At 40.2% G+C, this 14,421-nt stretch overlaps 1 protein-coding gene across 2 annotated transcripts; it reads right to left on the bottom strand.

Moving 5' to 3' along the window:
• Positions 1–232: 232 nt before the first annotated feature.
• POLE4 (DNA polymerase epsilon 4, accessory subunit) lies at positions 233–10,646 on the bottom strand. 2 transcript variants are annotated; one of them, XM_032352579.1, is made up of 5 exons: positions 10,367–10,646; positions 9,767–9,851; positions 9,063–9,104; positions 6,291–6,335; positions 233–555 (listed from the first exon to the last, which is right to left on the bottom strand). In XM_032352579.1, the coding sequence occupies exons 1-4, from the start codon at positions 10,574–10,576 to the stop codon at positions 6,298–6,300; spliced, it is 375 nt and encodes a 124-aa protein (XP_032208470.1). In that variant the 5' UTR covers positions 10,577–10,646; the 3' UTR covers positions 233–555; positions 6,291–6,297. The 2 variants fall into 2 exon arrangements, with proteins under 2 accessions (XP_032208470.1, XP_032208472.1); XM_032352581.1 differs by lacking the exon at positions 6,291–6,335 and having other exon boundaries at positions 10,367–10,642.
• Between the last annotated feature and the right edge of the window lie 3,775 nt (positions 10,647–14,421).

The raw sequence follows: 14,421 nt of genomic DNA, 5'->3' as shown, positions 1-14,421 counted from the left end.
ATTAAAATTTAACTGATTTTAATCTAGGATCACATTTATTTAAACTTCTGAAAACCTTAAGTGACATCCCATAAATTCTGAAATCACATTCTGGTGACATATTGGGAAAAAGCATATAAATCAAAGGACTGGGGTTTAGAACAGCTGGCAAGAAAGATCAGATGGTCTGTGGGCATGGTGGCTCTCCAGTCATCATGGCAAGGACAAAGGCAAGATTATAAAACACACTAGGTTGAAACTGATCAGAGACCTTTATTATGGTCCTCATCATTCATTAGGCAACCTACACAAATCATTTTCTTTTCCTCTGCCTCAAAAGAGGCTGCATCCAAGCCTGAAATGGAAGACATAGTAGTGGAAGACCTTGTAAAGAAAAGCTAACAGGTGAGACCTCTGTTTATCCCAGTTTAGATGATGGTAGAACAGGAAAAGCACGTAAGTACAATATTCCAAACAGTCTGTTCTTCAAGGCAGAGGCCTGCAGGAGAGGGGCTGGCCAGAGGATGCAGGTGAAAGCTCACAAAACTGCCGAGCTCAGCCATCAATCCAAAGTTCCTAAAAACAAAAACAAAAATAAAAACAAAAAAAACAAAGAGCAACAAATAAAGCAAGGTGCCTCAAGAACTGGGTAAGTTTAACAGACTGGGCAAAGTTCAAGGGGAAACTGCATTGGTACCAGCAGTTCTCTAAGACCAAAATACTCATTTTGAGGAAGAGCCATTCAAAAGATCTCAGAGGATAAACATGTCACTATGGAAATTGGGCAGCTGGGAATTAAGCACACTGGTCCAGAGAGTTAGAATTAGAGGTAGGGAAAGGGCAAAGAAGTTGCCATGTTAGTTAATGAGCACTTGAGAATTCCATACAAAGCATGATACAAAATAAAAATGAGATTAAGTTTTCTAAGCAAAAAGTTTATAATCTTCTGAGAAAGTTCCAGATCAAGATGGGAGACTGAGCCCACAAGTTTGTATGTCCTCCCATCCAAGATTCCATTCAAAAGAAAATAAGGTTTTAAAAAGTATAAATAATAATGGGGTCTATCAGCAATTAAGAGATTTCATCAAAAAGCTGAATAACAGAAATCTGATTGAAGTATGTTTATAAATAGAGCAGGGAAAAAACATAAGCCTAGAATGAATAGAAGGAGCAGCAGAGGTGGGAGCCCATCTGCCCAAGAGACTCATGGACAGTCTCCAGGCAGACACAGACACCAGGAACGACAGAAAGCAGCACAGACTAGGAAGGATTAATGACTTAAGGGCCGACATGAGAAATAGTTGGCCCCACTTCCCTACATCCCTTCCAGCCTGTAGCACTACCAGAAGGACAAACATTTAAAGCTAAATGGAAAAAAAATCAGATGGCTCTCTTCCAATAAACTAAATAAATTATCTGCAGAACTGGAGAAGCCTCTGAAATGCTACTGTCCCATAGTAAGGCATTCAGGGCCCCAGCATAACATCTGGTCCCACCTCTGCCCACCCTCAAGTCCCAGTGCCAAGCAAAAAAAAAAAAAACCACCTTCCCATGTATATACAGCTTCCAAACAGCCTTCTTACTCCCTCAATCCTAAACAGAATGAAAATTACTGGGCAAACTGCAAAATGAAAGGAAAAACTAAAATTCATTTAAAAAAAAAAACCTAGAATAAAACAGATAATGCAGAGAAAAGAACATATAAGAAAACAAAGCAAAAATACCTCTAAGTTAAAAAAAAAAAAGAAACAGCTTCTTCTTGTGATAAAGGCCAAGTTCCCGCTAAAATCAAATGATAAAGCTGACTGAAATAAAATCCTTCAAGCACTGAAAGCATCAATAAAAGTGAAATCCAAGATCTAGAGAAAGCAAGAACACAAAGTAAACCCAGCCTACAAATCTGCTTTTACCCTGAGGTCATTTGCAGTCCAAAAGCCAGAGCTGAGAAATGTTAGCTGAGTCAAATCTAAGATTCTGCCCAAGTGGGAAGGTCAGATTTTTTAAAAAGTGCAGTCCCAAAAGGTTATACCCCCAGAGTAAAGCTAGATTAGAATTAAATCAGCCCCCTCACAGACTTACAGTCAGGGTTCACATGTATTTATTAACACAGTGAACCAAGAATCCTCAAGTCTTGGATTAGGATTAAAGAGATCCTGAATTTGGATTAAGGAGATCCTGAATTTACACACTCCCCTAGGTGCCTTGCAGCAGCAACTGAAAATCTTTGGAGAAACATTTCATCATACAGGCCTCAAACTAGCCAACAAATAATTTTTTCAATTACAATGACCAACACACCAAGATAACTAAGTATAAAGAGGAAAAAAGACCATGAAGCAGTATCAAAAGGAACAAGTCAGGAAAAAAAAAAAATAAGCAGCCTCAAGAGACTGTGGATATTAAACTGGACAGAGACTATAAAACAACTGTATTTACTTTGCTTAAAGAAAAAAAAAGACAAGCTTCAAAACATCTGGAGTGAATACAGTAACAAGGGACAAAATAGATTTGAAAAAAAAAAGCAAATGGAATTCACAGAACTGAAGATACAAAAACAAAAGCAAACTAAGAAATCAATAGGAAAATTTAAAGGAGACAAGACCATGAGAGAAAGAATTAAGCTAGATCAGAAAAAAAAAAACTACACAGAATGCAGCATGGAGAGGCAAAATTATGACTGTGCTTTAATATACATTCGATGGGAATCCTAATGAGAAAGAAGAAAGAACAAAGCAGAGCCATTATCTGAAAAGATACTAGCTGACACTTCTCCAAAACAGATAAAAGATATTAATCTATAGATTTAAGAAGCCTAAGCAGACCAGAAAGGGTAATATGCACATAGATACATCCAAGAGAAACTACAGAGAAATCAAAGACAAATACAAAATCTTAAAAGTAACCAAAAAATGGGGCTCCTGGGTGGCTCAGTTGGTTAAGCATCTGCCTTCGGCTCAGGTCATGATCCTGGAGACCCAGGATTGAGAAGTCTGCTTCTCCCTCTGACCTTCTCCCCTCTCCTCTCATGCTCTCTCTGTCTCTCTCACACACACTCTCTCTCTCTCAAATAAATAAATAAAATCTTTAAAAGTTACAAAAAAGGACAAATTAGCTTCAAAAGATTAACAGATTAACAGTGATTTCTCAACAGAAACAATGGAAGCCAAAAAATAGAATGAGAGCTTCAACATGATAAATAACTTTCCACCTAAAATTCTATATTCAGCAAGACACCTTTTTTAAAGACTTTATTTAATTTATTTATTTATTTGACAGATAGAGATCACAAGTAGGCAGAGAGGCAGGCAGAGGGAGAGGGGGAGGCAGGCAGAGGGAGAGGGGGAAGCAGGCTCCCCACCTGACCAACTGAGCCACTCAGGCACCCCAGCAAGATGCCTTTAACAATGAAAAAAAAAAAAAAAAAGGCTTTTTTATACCAACCCCCCACAAAAACACAGTCAGCTACCAGCAGACTCATACTAAAGGAGTTCTAAAGGATTTACTTCAGAAAGAAAGAAAACGATCACAAAGGGAGAAACAGAAATATAAAAGGGGCAAAGATAGTATAAATATGTGGATAAATTCATATATCCTTGCCTGTACAATACAGCAGTAACAGTGCCTTATGTGGATTGACAAAAACAAAACAAAAATGCATGACAATAATAGCAAGTATGGGGAAGAAGGCCTTGTATAGAGTTAATAGTTCTAAGATCCTGTTTTCTTGAGGACAAGTATAAAGGTACTACCTTTGGGCTCTGATAAAATAAGAATGCATACAGTAACTGATAAAGTAACAATTAAAATAAAGTATATAATTTCCTCAGGGAGGAAAAAAATGAAATAATAAACTACACTTAAAAAGGGCAAAAATTTGGAAGAAAAAATGAAACGTATACGAGGACAAATAGGAAGACAAAATAATATGGTAGATTTAAACCCATATATATTAAAAAAAAACATATATATTGCTAATTACATTAAACATAAATGAACAAAGTGCTCCTGTTAAAGAAAAAAAGACTGTAAGCCTAAATTCTAAAAAATAACCCCATTATCTTCTATTTACAAACATGGACAGGTAAAAATAGAAAGATTAAAAAAAAATACATACTATGCAAATACTAACAAAGAAAGCTGGTAAGTTTTAAAAGTATTAGACAAGGTGCCTCAGTGGAGTAGGTAGCGTGTCAGTCTCATAAAAGTATTAGAAAAAGTACTCTTTAAGGCAAAAAGCACCATCAGAAGTAACAATGGTTAACTTATAAAAAGTCTCAAACACTTAACTACTAATAGCCTACTGTTGACCAGAAGTCTTACCAATAACATAGCCAATTACACATATCTTATACATTATATGTACTACATACTGTACTATTACAATAAAGTAACCTAGAAAAAAGAAAATATTAAGAAAATATGGGGAAAAATACATTTACAGTGCTATACTGTAAAAAAATCCCCACATATCCACACAGTTCAAACCTGTGCTGTTTGGGACACCTGGTTGGCTCAGTCAGTAGGGTATATGACTTTCTTCCTTTCTTCCTTCCTTCCTTCCTTTTTTTAAAGCATTTTATTTAGAGAAAGAGTGGGCAAGTGAGTGGGGGGCTGGGGGGAGTGGGATCTCAAGCCCCATGCAGGGCTCAGATCTTACAGCCCTGAGATCATGACCTGAATTGAAATCAAGAGTTGGGCACTTAATAGACTGAGCCACCCAGGCGCCCCAAACATGCGACTTAGCCCAACACTGGGCAAGGAGCCTACTTGAAAGAAAAAAAAAAAAAAAAAACAGTCCACTTGGGGCGCCTGGCTGGCTCAATCAAAAGAGCATGCACTTCTGAACTTGAGCTCATGAGTCTGAGTCCCATAGTGGGTATAGAGATTACTATAAAAAATAATAAAATTTAAAAAACAAAAAACCTATGCTGTTCAAGGGTCAGCTATATTATGAAGAACTTTATGCCAACAAATCTGAAAATTTAGATAAATGTAAAATTCCTAGAAAAAGCATAACTCAAGTGGGGGGAAACAGGACAGGACTGCCTCAAAAAATAAAATAAAAACAGAAAGATCCCAGTATCATCCAAAAAAATTTAATCAATCATAAATCTTCCCACAAGGAAAATTCTACCCCAGATGACTTCACTGGTGAATTCTACCATTCAGATAAGAAATAATGGGGTGCCTGAGTAGCTCAGCCAGTTAAGCATCTGCCTTCAGCTTAGGTCATGATCCCTGAGTCCTGGAAGCAAGCAGGCATCAGGCTCAGCAGGGAGTCTGATACACAGAAAACTCAACTGTAGTTTTACCAAAGACAAGAAAACTAAAAAAATTTTAGCATATAGGAGAATGACTTCATGATCTTGGGGCAGGGAAAAAAGTCTTAAACAGGAAACAAACAGCATTACCTATAAAGAAAAAACTAATACATTTGACTATGTTTAACTGAGAACTGATTTATCAACAGATACCCTAAAGGGTGAAAAGACAAGTCATAAACCTGGAAAAGATATTTGCTTCCCATATGATGAAAAAGATTCACATTCAGAAAAAATAAAAAACAAAAAGCATACACACATACACACACACATATAATCACAGATACAGTTATAAATCAGTAAGGAAAAAGACAAAATATCCAAGATAAAAATAAGACACCACCCCACCTCAGAAAAAGGACATGCATATGAAAAGATGTCACCAGTAATCAGGACAATGGAAAATAAAAGTACTATGCAATTATCATTAACATCCCTACCAGACTGGAAAAACTAAATACCAAGTGTTGGTGAGAATAAGGAGTAATGCGAATTATCATATACTCTAGGTAGAAATGTGAATCAGGTATGCAGGAAGTTCAGCAATATCTACAAAAGAGGGAGATATACATATACTATGTCCCAGCAATTTTATCCACACACACATGCACACACCCCTAAAGAAATATGTGTAAGAATGTTCATAGTCATGAGGGAAGAGAAGGCAAGCTGAGTACAAAGCATCAACAGTGCACTGTTAGTAACAGAAAAAAAAAGTTATCCAAATATCCACATTAAAGTGGTTCGACTGTAATACTGTCACACAATAGTATGTCACACAGCACAGAAAACAAGAGATATGTGCAACCACACAGATGATCTCATAAATGCATTAACCTAAAGAAAACAGCCCCAGGACAGAAGATGATCAATGAATACATACAGTGGTCTGGTTACATTTTTAGGAAGTTCAAAAAAATATTAAACCAAATCAACTGTTTAAGGATGCATGCATATGTGGTGAAACTATAAAGAAAATCAAGTAATTACCAAAAAGTTAGGATACTGTTATGTCAGGAAAGGGGATGGAAAGATCTGCCATGAAAAAAGAATATATATGGAGTTTCTGGGGGCTGACACTATTCTATCTCTTGACCTAGCTAGCGGTTGCAATGGTGTTCGTTTTGTTATTTATTGACTTTACATTTGTCATCTGTGTTCATAAGGAAAGGCTTAGAAAAAAATATACACATAGGGGCGCCTGGGTGGCTCAGTGGGTTAAGCCGCTGCCTTCGGCTCAGGTCATGATCTCCAGGTCCTGGGGTCGAGTCCCGCATCGGACTCTCTGCTCAGCAGGGAGCCTGCTTCCTCCTCTCTCTGCCTGTCTCTCTGCCTACTTGTGATCTCTTTCTGTCAAATAAATAAATAAAATCTTTTAAAAAAAAGAAAAAATATATACACACATAAACTCATCTGCATAAAATATCTGGAAAATTACACAAGAGACTAATAACAGTTGCCTGCAGGGAAGGCACCTCTATGAGAGATGAAAGGATAGAAGAGGTAAAGGAAGTTTTCCATGTTTGGAGAACTGTTCACAGTACTGTTTTTCAACTACTACACTCAACTGATATGTAAAGCATGGGAGATTTAGCTAGGATAACACGATACATTATCAGTCTTCACGATGTCAAAGTATAGTATAGATGACACCAAGTAAATAAAAGCTACAAGTTGGCTAAAAAATGTGAAAGGAAAGGATGGGTCCACTAATAGTCATACCTTCCAAAGTGGGGAGTTAACCAAAAAAAAAAAAAAGAAAAAAAAAAGATATTTTAGTATGTTATGTAAACTGTAAAAGTAATAAAGGAACTAAAAATAATGATATAACTTCCAAAAATCAGAAAGGAAGGATTTATGGAGCAGTATAGGTTACCTAAATCTTCATTTATCACAGCAAGAAGTTAATATATAACACCTGGAGTTGAAAAATCAAGGATAAATCATATTATTTAGAAATTTAAGTCACCATCTGAAAGCTAAAAACAAAAACAAGAGTGTGGAGCAGCAGCTGTCTTTCATTATAAGCCATTAGATAACTGATTTTCAAGCATGGATATATATTGCCTTGATAAAAAAAGAAAAAAATAATTTTCTACTTAGAGCATATACATCTAAGGACATGAGAACATTTACTTTACCAGGTACAAAATATAATACTGACTAAATCTGCAATGGCTAAAATGGCCAAAATTCAGATCTACTAATATAGGCAGAGCAGATGAATGTAATTACTGAGATTATTGGATCAGCAGATGAGTGAATACATCCACCACTCAGTAAGTAACCATTTATTAAAAATCCAAGCTAAGTACTATGCCATGGTAGAGACCAGAGTAGAAAACTACCTGAGATCTCTCCACTTCTATGCCTGGCACCTTCCAATTCATTATCCAGAGGTCTGCAGTGTTAAGTCTTTAAAATGCAAATCGGATTGTATATCCTTTGAAAAGCTGGTAATTAAAAATGAGGAGGTACAGTAGGCTCCGAACAAGTTTGGAGAACTGATGGGAAGTCAGTCACAAGAAGCTGCCTTCCTCAGGGAGGCAATTAACAAGTTCTTTTTAAGAAAAATGAGTAAGTAGGGACTCCTAGGAGCCTGCTTCTCCCTCTGCCTCTGCCTGTGCTCATTCTCTCTGACAAATAAATAAATAAAATCTTAAAAAAAAAAAAAAAAAAAAGAAAGAAAGAAAAATGAGTAACCAGAAAAGTGTTAAGAAAGATCTACAAATTGGGCGCCTGGGTGGCTCAGTGGGTTAAGCCTCTACCTTCGGCTCAGGTCATGATCTCAGGATTCCGGGATGAAGTCCCGCTTCCTCCTCTCAATCTCTCTCTCTCTCTCTGCCTACTTGTGATCTCTCTGTCAAATAAATAAATAAAATCTGTTTAAAAAAAAAAAAACAAAAATTGAAAGAATACTCAATAATCTAGACTTAAAGCTAGCCATGGGAATGTATCTTCAAACACATTTAAAAGAAATGTAACAAAAGAGTGAGAGGCCCAGGCTGATATACAGAACAAACGAGGAGAAATAGTGAAATAAATATATCCAGAAAGGATTCCTGAAGGTAATGAGGCTTTAAGGAGATAATGAGAATGCCCCGGTATTGTAAAGGTGAGAACGAACTAAAAGTGCATGGCTCTCTCATATTCAATCAGAATATGTGCCGGGAAAAATAAGCTGATCAGATTTAGGAATTATCAGAGAAACAGATATCCATCTGAGAAAAGATAGCTAAAATAAAGTATCTCAAAAATTTTTTACTTCAATGACGAGACTTAGTACATGAGTTAACACAAAGTTCTTAAGAACAGACAGAAGGCAATTACAATCTCCAGTGGCAAAATAATGACTTTATATAGATCGCTGAAGAAGAAAAAAGAGCAAGAAGCAACCCTTTAAATGTTGGCAATTGTTTCTGATCTCTAGCATTATGGTGAAGGGAAGATTATATATAGCATTATATGAGGGGAATGGTGATCAAAGTAAGAATCTTCTTAATCCACCTAACCCCACCAGGATCTTTATATACCCTCTCTTTTTTTGTAATTAGCAATTTTCAGGGAAAAGTTCTAGCTACCCATGAGAATCAGAATTGCTAAGTCTCACTAGATTTAACATTAGTTTTTCCCAACTTAATAGAAAATAGACAGAAAGAATTATCCCTAAGAAGAACCAGGTAGTTTTATGAGGTTTTGAACTCAGATCACGGGGCATGGAAGAGACAGGTGGAAATGGTTACCAACTGACAAAGAACTCACCTTCCAGAAAAGCAAATTCATCCACAGCCTCTATTGCATTATCTGAAACACAGAGTAAAAGGACACTTGACTAATTCTGGTCATTTGGACATCAACCCCTTTAAAAAGCCACAACCCACATAAAAAAAGGGCATGACGCTTTATGCAAATAAGGGCATTTATAAATTTTGTCCCTTGCTGTCATGAGGTCCATTTCTACTCCACCACCAAATCTTACATATCAGCTGTCTCTCTATAAAAGTAGGAAAACTCTAGGTAAACCCTGTTGCGTGGGGGGAACCTTTTTGCTCTGAAAGCCATCAAAGAAGAATCTAGCAAAATAGAAGGGAAAGCAGGATTAAGGTATACGAAAGCTTACACAGGCACAGGGGTTACCAACTAAAGAGACAGAAATCAAACTCCCGGCTTCTAGGGGAAAAAGAAGTGCCCAGCCTGGTACAACATGGCAAAAGGTACAAAGCGGTCTAGTTAGCTTTAGCAACACTTAGACTCCCTTCATTACCTACCCCACCACCTCTCCTGCCACTCAAAAGCATAGGGACTCTAAAAGCTAGGTCTTTCTCTCACTGTGGCAGTCCAACAGAAGACATCAGAGGGAGAGACCTCTGACCTTACAGTGATGGCTTCTCCAGCAGTGAGAGGGAAACCTGCCCCAGCCCTCCTTTCTTTGCCCCCAGAGACTGAATACTGCAGTGACACTCTACCCAAATCTCTCCTCTGGAGGGTTTTCCTTTTTCCTTGTTGAGCACAGCAGTAGGCATCTTTTGCAATGGTCTCCACAAACAGTTCCTATGAGGGGAACAAGGAGAATTGAATCAATGGGTTCTAGCACAATTCTGGTGAGCACTTCTATTTGAGTGGTGGGAAGGGAGTAAGGGCGGCTCTGGAGAGGTTTTCAGTCCGGGACTTCATGAGCGTCTATTATTCCCTTTCCCCCTAACGTGGTAGCCCAAGACACGTCCCCCCCTCGCCTACAGATCCCCACTCCTTCACTTGACACTCTTACAAGTTAAGTTAGACGCTTGAAATGCAACTTGAAGTCGTTGTGCAAACCCCTTATGACGAGGCAGGTCTGTCACGTCTTTCTCCTAGTCTTCCCTCCGACGCTTCGTCTCGGAATCTGACCCGGCACCTTCCTCACCTCCTTACCCCCAGTCCAGACCCTCTCCTCCTTCCTCGCTTCCCCGCCTCCCCAAGTCGCCCCAGTCGCCGCTACGCCCCGCCCCGCGAAAGCTACCCGAGGCCCCGCCCCTGGCCTCCACTCCGCCCCGCAACCCCGTGTGGCCCCGACGCTCCCGCCGCACCGCGGCTCGTGCCAGAATGAAGATGGCTTCCTGTCCCGCGAGGGTTACGTCGGGGTCGGCCTTCACCAAAGCCTTCACTCGCGCTAAAGGCAGCCTCGAGAGACGAGCCCCGGGCGCGCTCGTCGGGGCTTGTGGCTGCGGAGCAGCCGCCTCCCCGCTGGGCCCCTCCTCCTCCCGGGGCGTCCCGCTCCCCGCCGCCGCCGCCGCCATCCGGGCCCCGAGCGTGCTGCGCGCGGCCGCCGACTGTGCGCGCGCAAGCGACGCCAGCCCCTTTCCCGCGCGCGCTGGGGGCCACGCCCCCAATGAGCGCGTGGCTCCGCCCTTTACGTGGCTGGTCGCTCCCGGGACTCCCGCAGGGCGGGGACCGGCTCAAGGCGTGGTGGCTCTGAGTGTACTGTGCCGTTAGGCTCGCGTGTACCTTTCTTCCCGGTCCTGGTGAGCGCGGTCAGGCCTAGTTGACCCCGGGCACCGTCCTTTAGTGACTGAATGTGATTGAGCCGAGCTAGTGCCTGGAGGAGCTCGTCGGTCTGGAGAAACCCAAGACCCGACCTTCAAGAGAGTCTCAGTCAAGTGATAAGCGAGTGACAGAGAGGACTGAGAAGGTCAGGGGCGCGTGCGAGGCCCGGGTGTCCCCGGGAGGTCCAGCGGGCGGAAAACAGGGTACCGAGAGGGGCGTGAAATCTGGACCAGTGCTGAAGAGAACAAGATGCCCTCGAAGGAGGTAGGACCTTGGCAAGCAGAGATCGAAGAATTTCAGTCCTGACAGGAAACCACAAATAAAAATCGTAGAGGTCACAAGCCGTCCACGCTTGTTCAGTCACGAGTTGCACCAGAGCGTTGGCTCTCAAACTTTGGGTTCGCAGGCTCCCTTTACGGTCTTAGAAATTACTGAGGACCCCGAAGAGCTTTGGTTTCTGTGGTTGTATCTGTATTTATTGTATTCGAAATTAAAAGTTTCAGAATTCAATTTACGATAACTAATATACGTTAACATAAATAACATTTTAAAACAGGCTTCCCCCCACCCCCAAAAAAAGTCTTTAATAGAAGACCACTGGTTTCTCCAGCTGCTTCTGTATGTTAACGTTAGCACTTATCCCATAGATCTGGAAATTCCTCTGCATGTTCTTGAGAAATGAGAATGAAAAGGGCAAATAACCTCTTAGAATTGTTAAGAAAATAGGTGTGACTTCACAGACACCTGAAAAGGGCCTTTAGAATACACTCCACCCCTGATTAGTCCCCACACCAAAGTCTGAACCGGACATAGAGGAACATTCATATTTGCAGTAACAGTTTTAATCTAAGTCAGTTCTAATAGCTCACATTTTTTAGCATTTTCTGTGTGCATGATTCATTCTTTTTCATGTGCTCCTACATTTATGTATTTATGTACTGAGTAACATTCTCTTAATACCCTTTTTGGAGTAGGTAATATTTTAACTTTGCAGTTGAGGAAGTTAAAAGACACACGAGGTGGTTAATTTACGCACAACAGAAGGCAGTCAAGCCAAAATGAGGTTGAATTAGATAATCTCTATCTCCATTCATCAATAATGTAGTAAACTCTACATGACTAAATTAGCAGAGGCTCCCCTAGAACAGAACAAGAGGCTTGGCCAAGATTAAAATATTCAGAAATGAGGTTGTGTCACTGAAAATTTCACCACAACCTCCTTTAGGACCTCAGTCCTGAATCCCCCTTCAGATAACATTTGTGGACACTCCTGCACAGGGAAAGCTCCACACAAAATTCCTAAAGGCACAACAGACAGATTCTTGTGTCCCCTTGCAGTGGAACACTAAATGGAGCAAAAGTCTAACAGTGTCAAAGTAGTTAAGTACTAATGGCTGTCTAAATTCCGAATTAACACAAAACACGAACACTGTGGGGACAGGAATTTGTTCAGACTTCCAGAAGGATTGAGTCAAACTGGCTTTCTGGGAGGATTCTCTTTAACCTCTTTTTCTTCCCAGTTTTCCCTGTTATCCATTTATTCCCTACCTTTCTTCCACTGCTCCTCTTCCCCTCTCTTCTCTCCCCCAGTTCCTACTTTTTTTTCCTCAGTAGTTGTGTATTTTACCACTTGGCCCAGCTCCATCTTCCTTACCCTGGTTTTACTATGACTAATAAAAAGAGGTTTATTTAGACCACACAGGAGTTCTTGACTATGAGCCATGAAAGGGACTAAGTCATGTTAAAAGGGGGAATCATGGGGCGCCCGGGTGGCCCAGTTGGGTAAGTGTCTGCCTTGGGCTCAGATCATGATCCCAGGATCACTTCCGTTTAGGAGATGGCAGTGATCTATCAGGCATATTACTTAACTAATTGATCAGGCAATTCCTGACTGACTAGTTTAAGATTCCATTTCAGGGAGAGCCAGAAGTGTCTTGGTCTGATGATGTAGGGCTTAGCAATAGTGACTCCATTTGGGGCCTGTTGTCTTGTTTTTAACAGTGTGTTAAAGAGCAAGATTCAACTGAGTAAATATAAAGGTCTTACTGGCTTTATTCAACAGTTCATGAATTGTGTAGCATCCAACCCAGCAGATAGACAGAAAGCTGCTCTGAAGAGCTGTACAAGTCAAGAGATTTTTATAGACAAAAGTGAGCAGGAATAAGGAAGTTTTACTGGACATCTGCTAATTGGTTAAAGCGGGGTTAGTTTCCCTATATGGAGCAAAGGGAAGTTTTAGAGCCTGGTTAGATAACTTATACTGATCAGGCAAGCATTGACTGGTTGACCTAAGTCTTCCTTTTTCTAGAAGAAACAAGCATGGAAACTAATTAAGTTTTGATTTGGTGACATGGGGTTTATCATGAGGAACTCCATCTTGAGCCTAATCTGGTTGCTTTAACAAATGTACATATACATATCTATATATATTTATGTGTGTCTGTGTACGCATTACACACACACACACACACACACACATATTTATAGGGTCAAATGTTAAATAAGCCATAGGGAAAACATAGGGAATGCTAAGGTAAATTTAAAAAAAAAAAACCATCGGACTGTTTAAAAGGGGAAAAAAGTGTCATGAACTGGGCTGTAGAAACCTCAGGATGCAGGAATCGCTTAAATACTTAAAAGTCAAAAAGAGAAAAGCATTCTCTTTCTCAGAAACAGAAAGCATATGGAGAAATAAAAGGAAAAGGTTTTTTTAGTCTTAAAAAGATACAAGAAAATTTTACCCTTAATTTGGTATTTAAAGAAATTGTTTCGGCAGTGGTTCTCAATCTTTCCCCTCCAACTTTGACTGAAATGATAAAAACCCATGCAGTCTATAAAACACTCCATAAGTGGGCTCCTTTTAACCTCTCCAGGCCCATTTCATACCACATCCCCTCCTGTTGTGTACCCAAGCCACAGATTTTGTTTCCAGCTCTACAGCACTTCTGCCATGAAAGCTTTATCTTACCTTCCTTCAGATTGCAAAAGCCTTCCATCACTAACTCACCCTCCCAGAGAAGAGGCTAAGTTGCTCAGACCACTGAGCACCTGTCTTTCATAGTATTGATCACAGGTTGCAATCCTGCATTTACTTTTATAATTATTTGATCAGTGTTTGGCTCTTCTCTTCCCCCCACACTCCTTAGACTGTAAGCTCATTAGGGGAGTGCCTCTGTCTACTTTTGTTCATTGACTTTATGGTACAGTGCCTGGCACTTAGTAGGTACTCAACAGGTATTTCATGAATGAATGAATCATTAACTGTAGCTCATCTGGAATTGCCATCCCCTAATGAAGCATGTCAGAACCTGGAGAGAGAATTGTTATTTGAAAGTATCTACCAAGAGTTTCTAGAACAGTTGACCCTTGAACAACGTGGGGCTTAGACGCACCAACACCCCTGCACAATTGAAAATCTACACAGACAGCACCTGTACACAACAGTGCTAAACTTGCCACCTACATCAATAATGTTTGCCTCAACTAGACTAGAGATTGTGAACCCATGTGCCTTCTTGGGCCAAGCTGATAATACAGATCAGAGCCCAGCAAGCTATAGACTGGAGGCCACTTTTTTAAGCCTGCTACTTTTTTTTTT

Source organism: Mustela erminea, chromosome 7 (genome assembly GCF_009829155.1).
Source record: "Mustela erminea isolate mMusErm1 chromosome 7, mMusErm1.Pri, whole genome shotgun sequence".
Taxonomy (NCBI): domain Eukaryota; kingdom Metazoa; phylum Chordata; class Mammalia; order Carnivora; family Mustelidae; genus Mustela; species Mustela erminea.
The sequence above is the reverse complement of the archived record's forward strand: the minus strand, read 5'-3'. Positions and strand labels throughout refer to the sequence as shown.

Coding starts and splice junctions, on each gene's coding strand:
- POLE4 (XM_032352579.1), bottom strand. CDS start 10,576: ATGGCGGCGGCGGCGGCGGGGAGCGGGACGCCCCGGGAGGAGGAGGGG. Junction 9,852..10,366: donor TCATTCTGGCACGAGCCGCG/GTGCGGCGGGAG, acceptor TTCCCCTCATAG/GAACTGTTTGTGGAGACCAT. Junction 6,336..9,062: donor TGAATTTGCTTTTCTGGAAG/GTGAGTTCTTTG, acceptor TTTTCATGGCAG/ATCTTTCCATCCCCTTTCCT.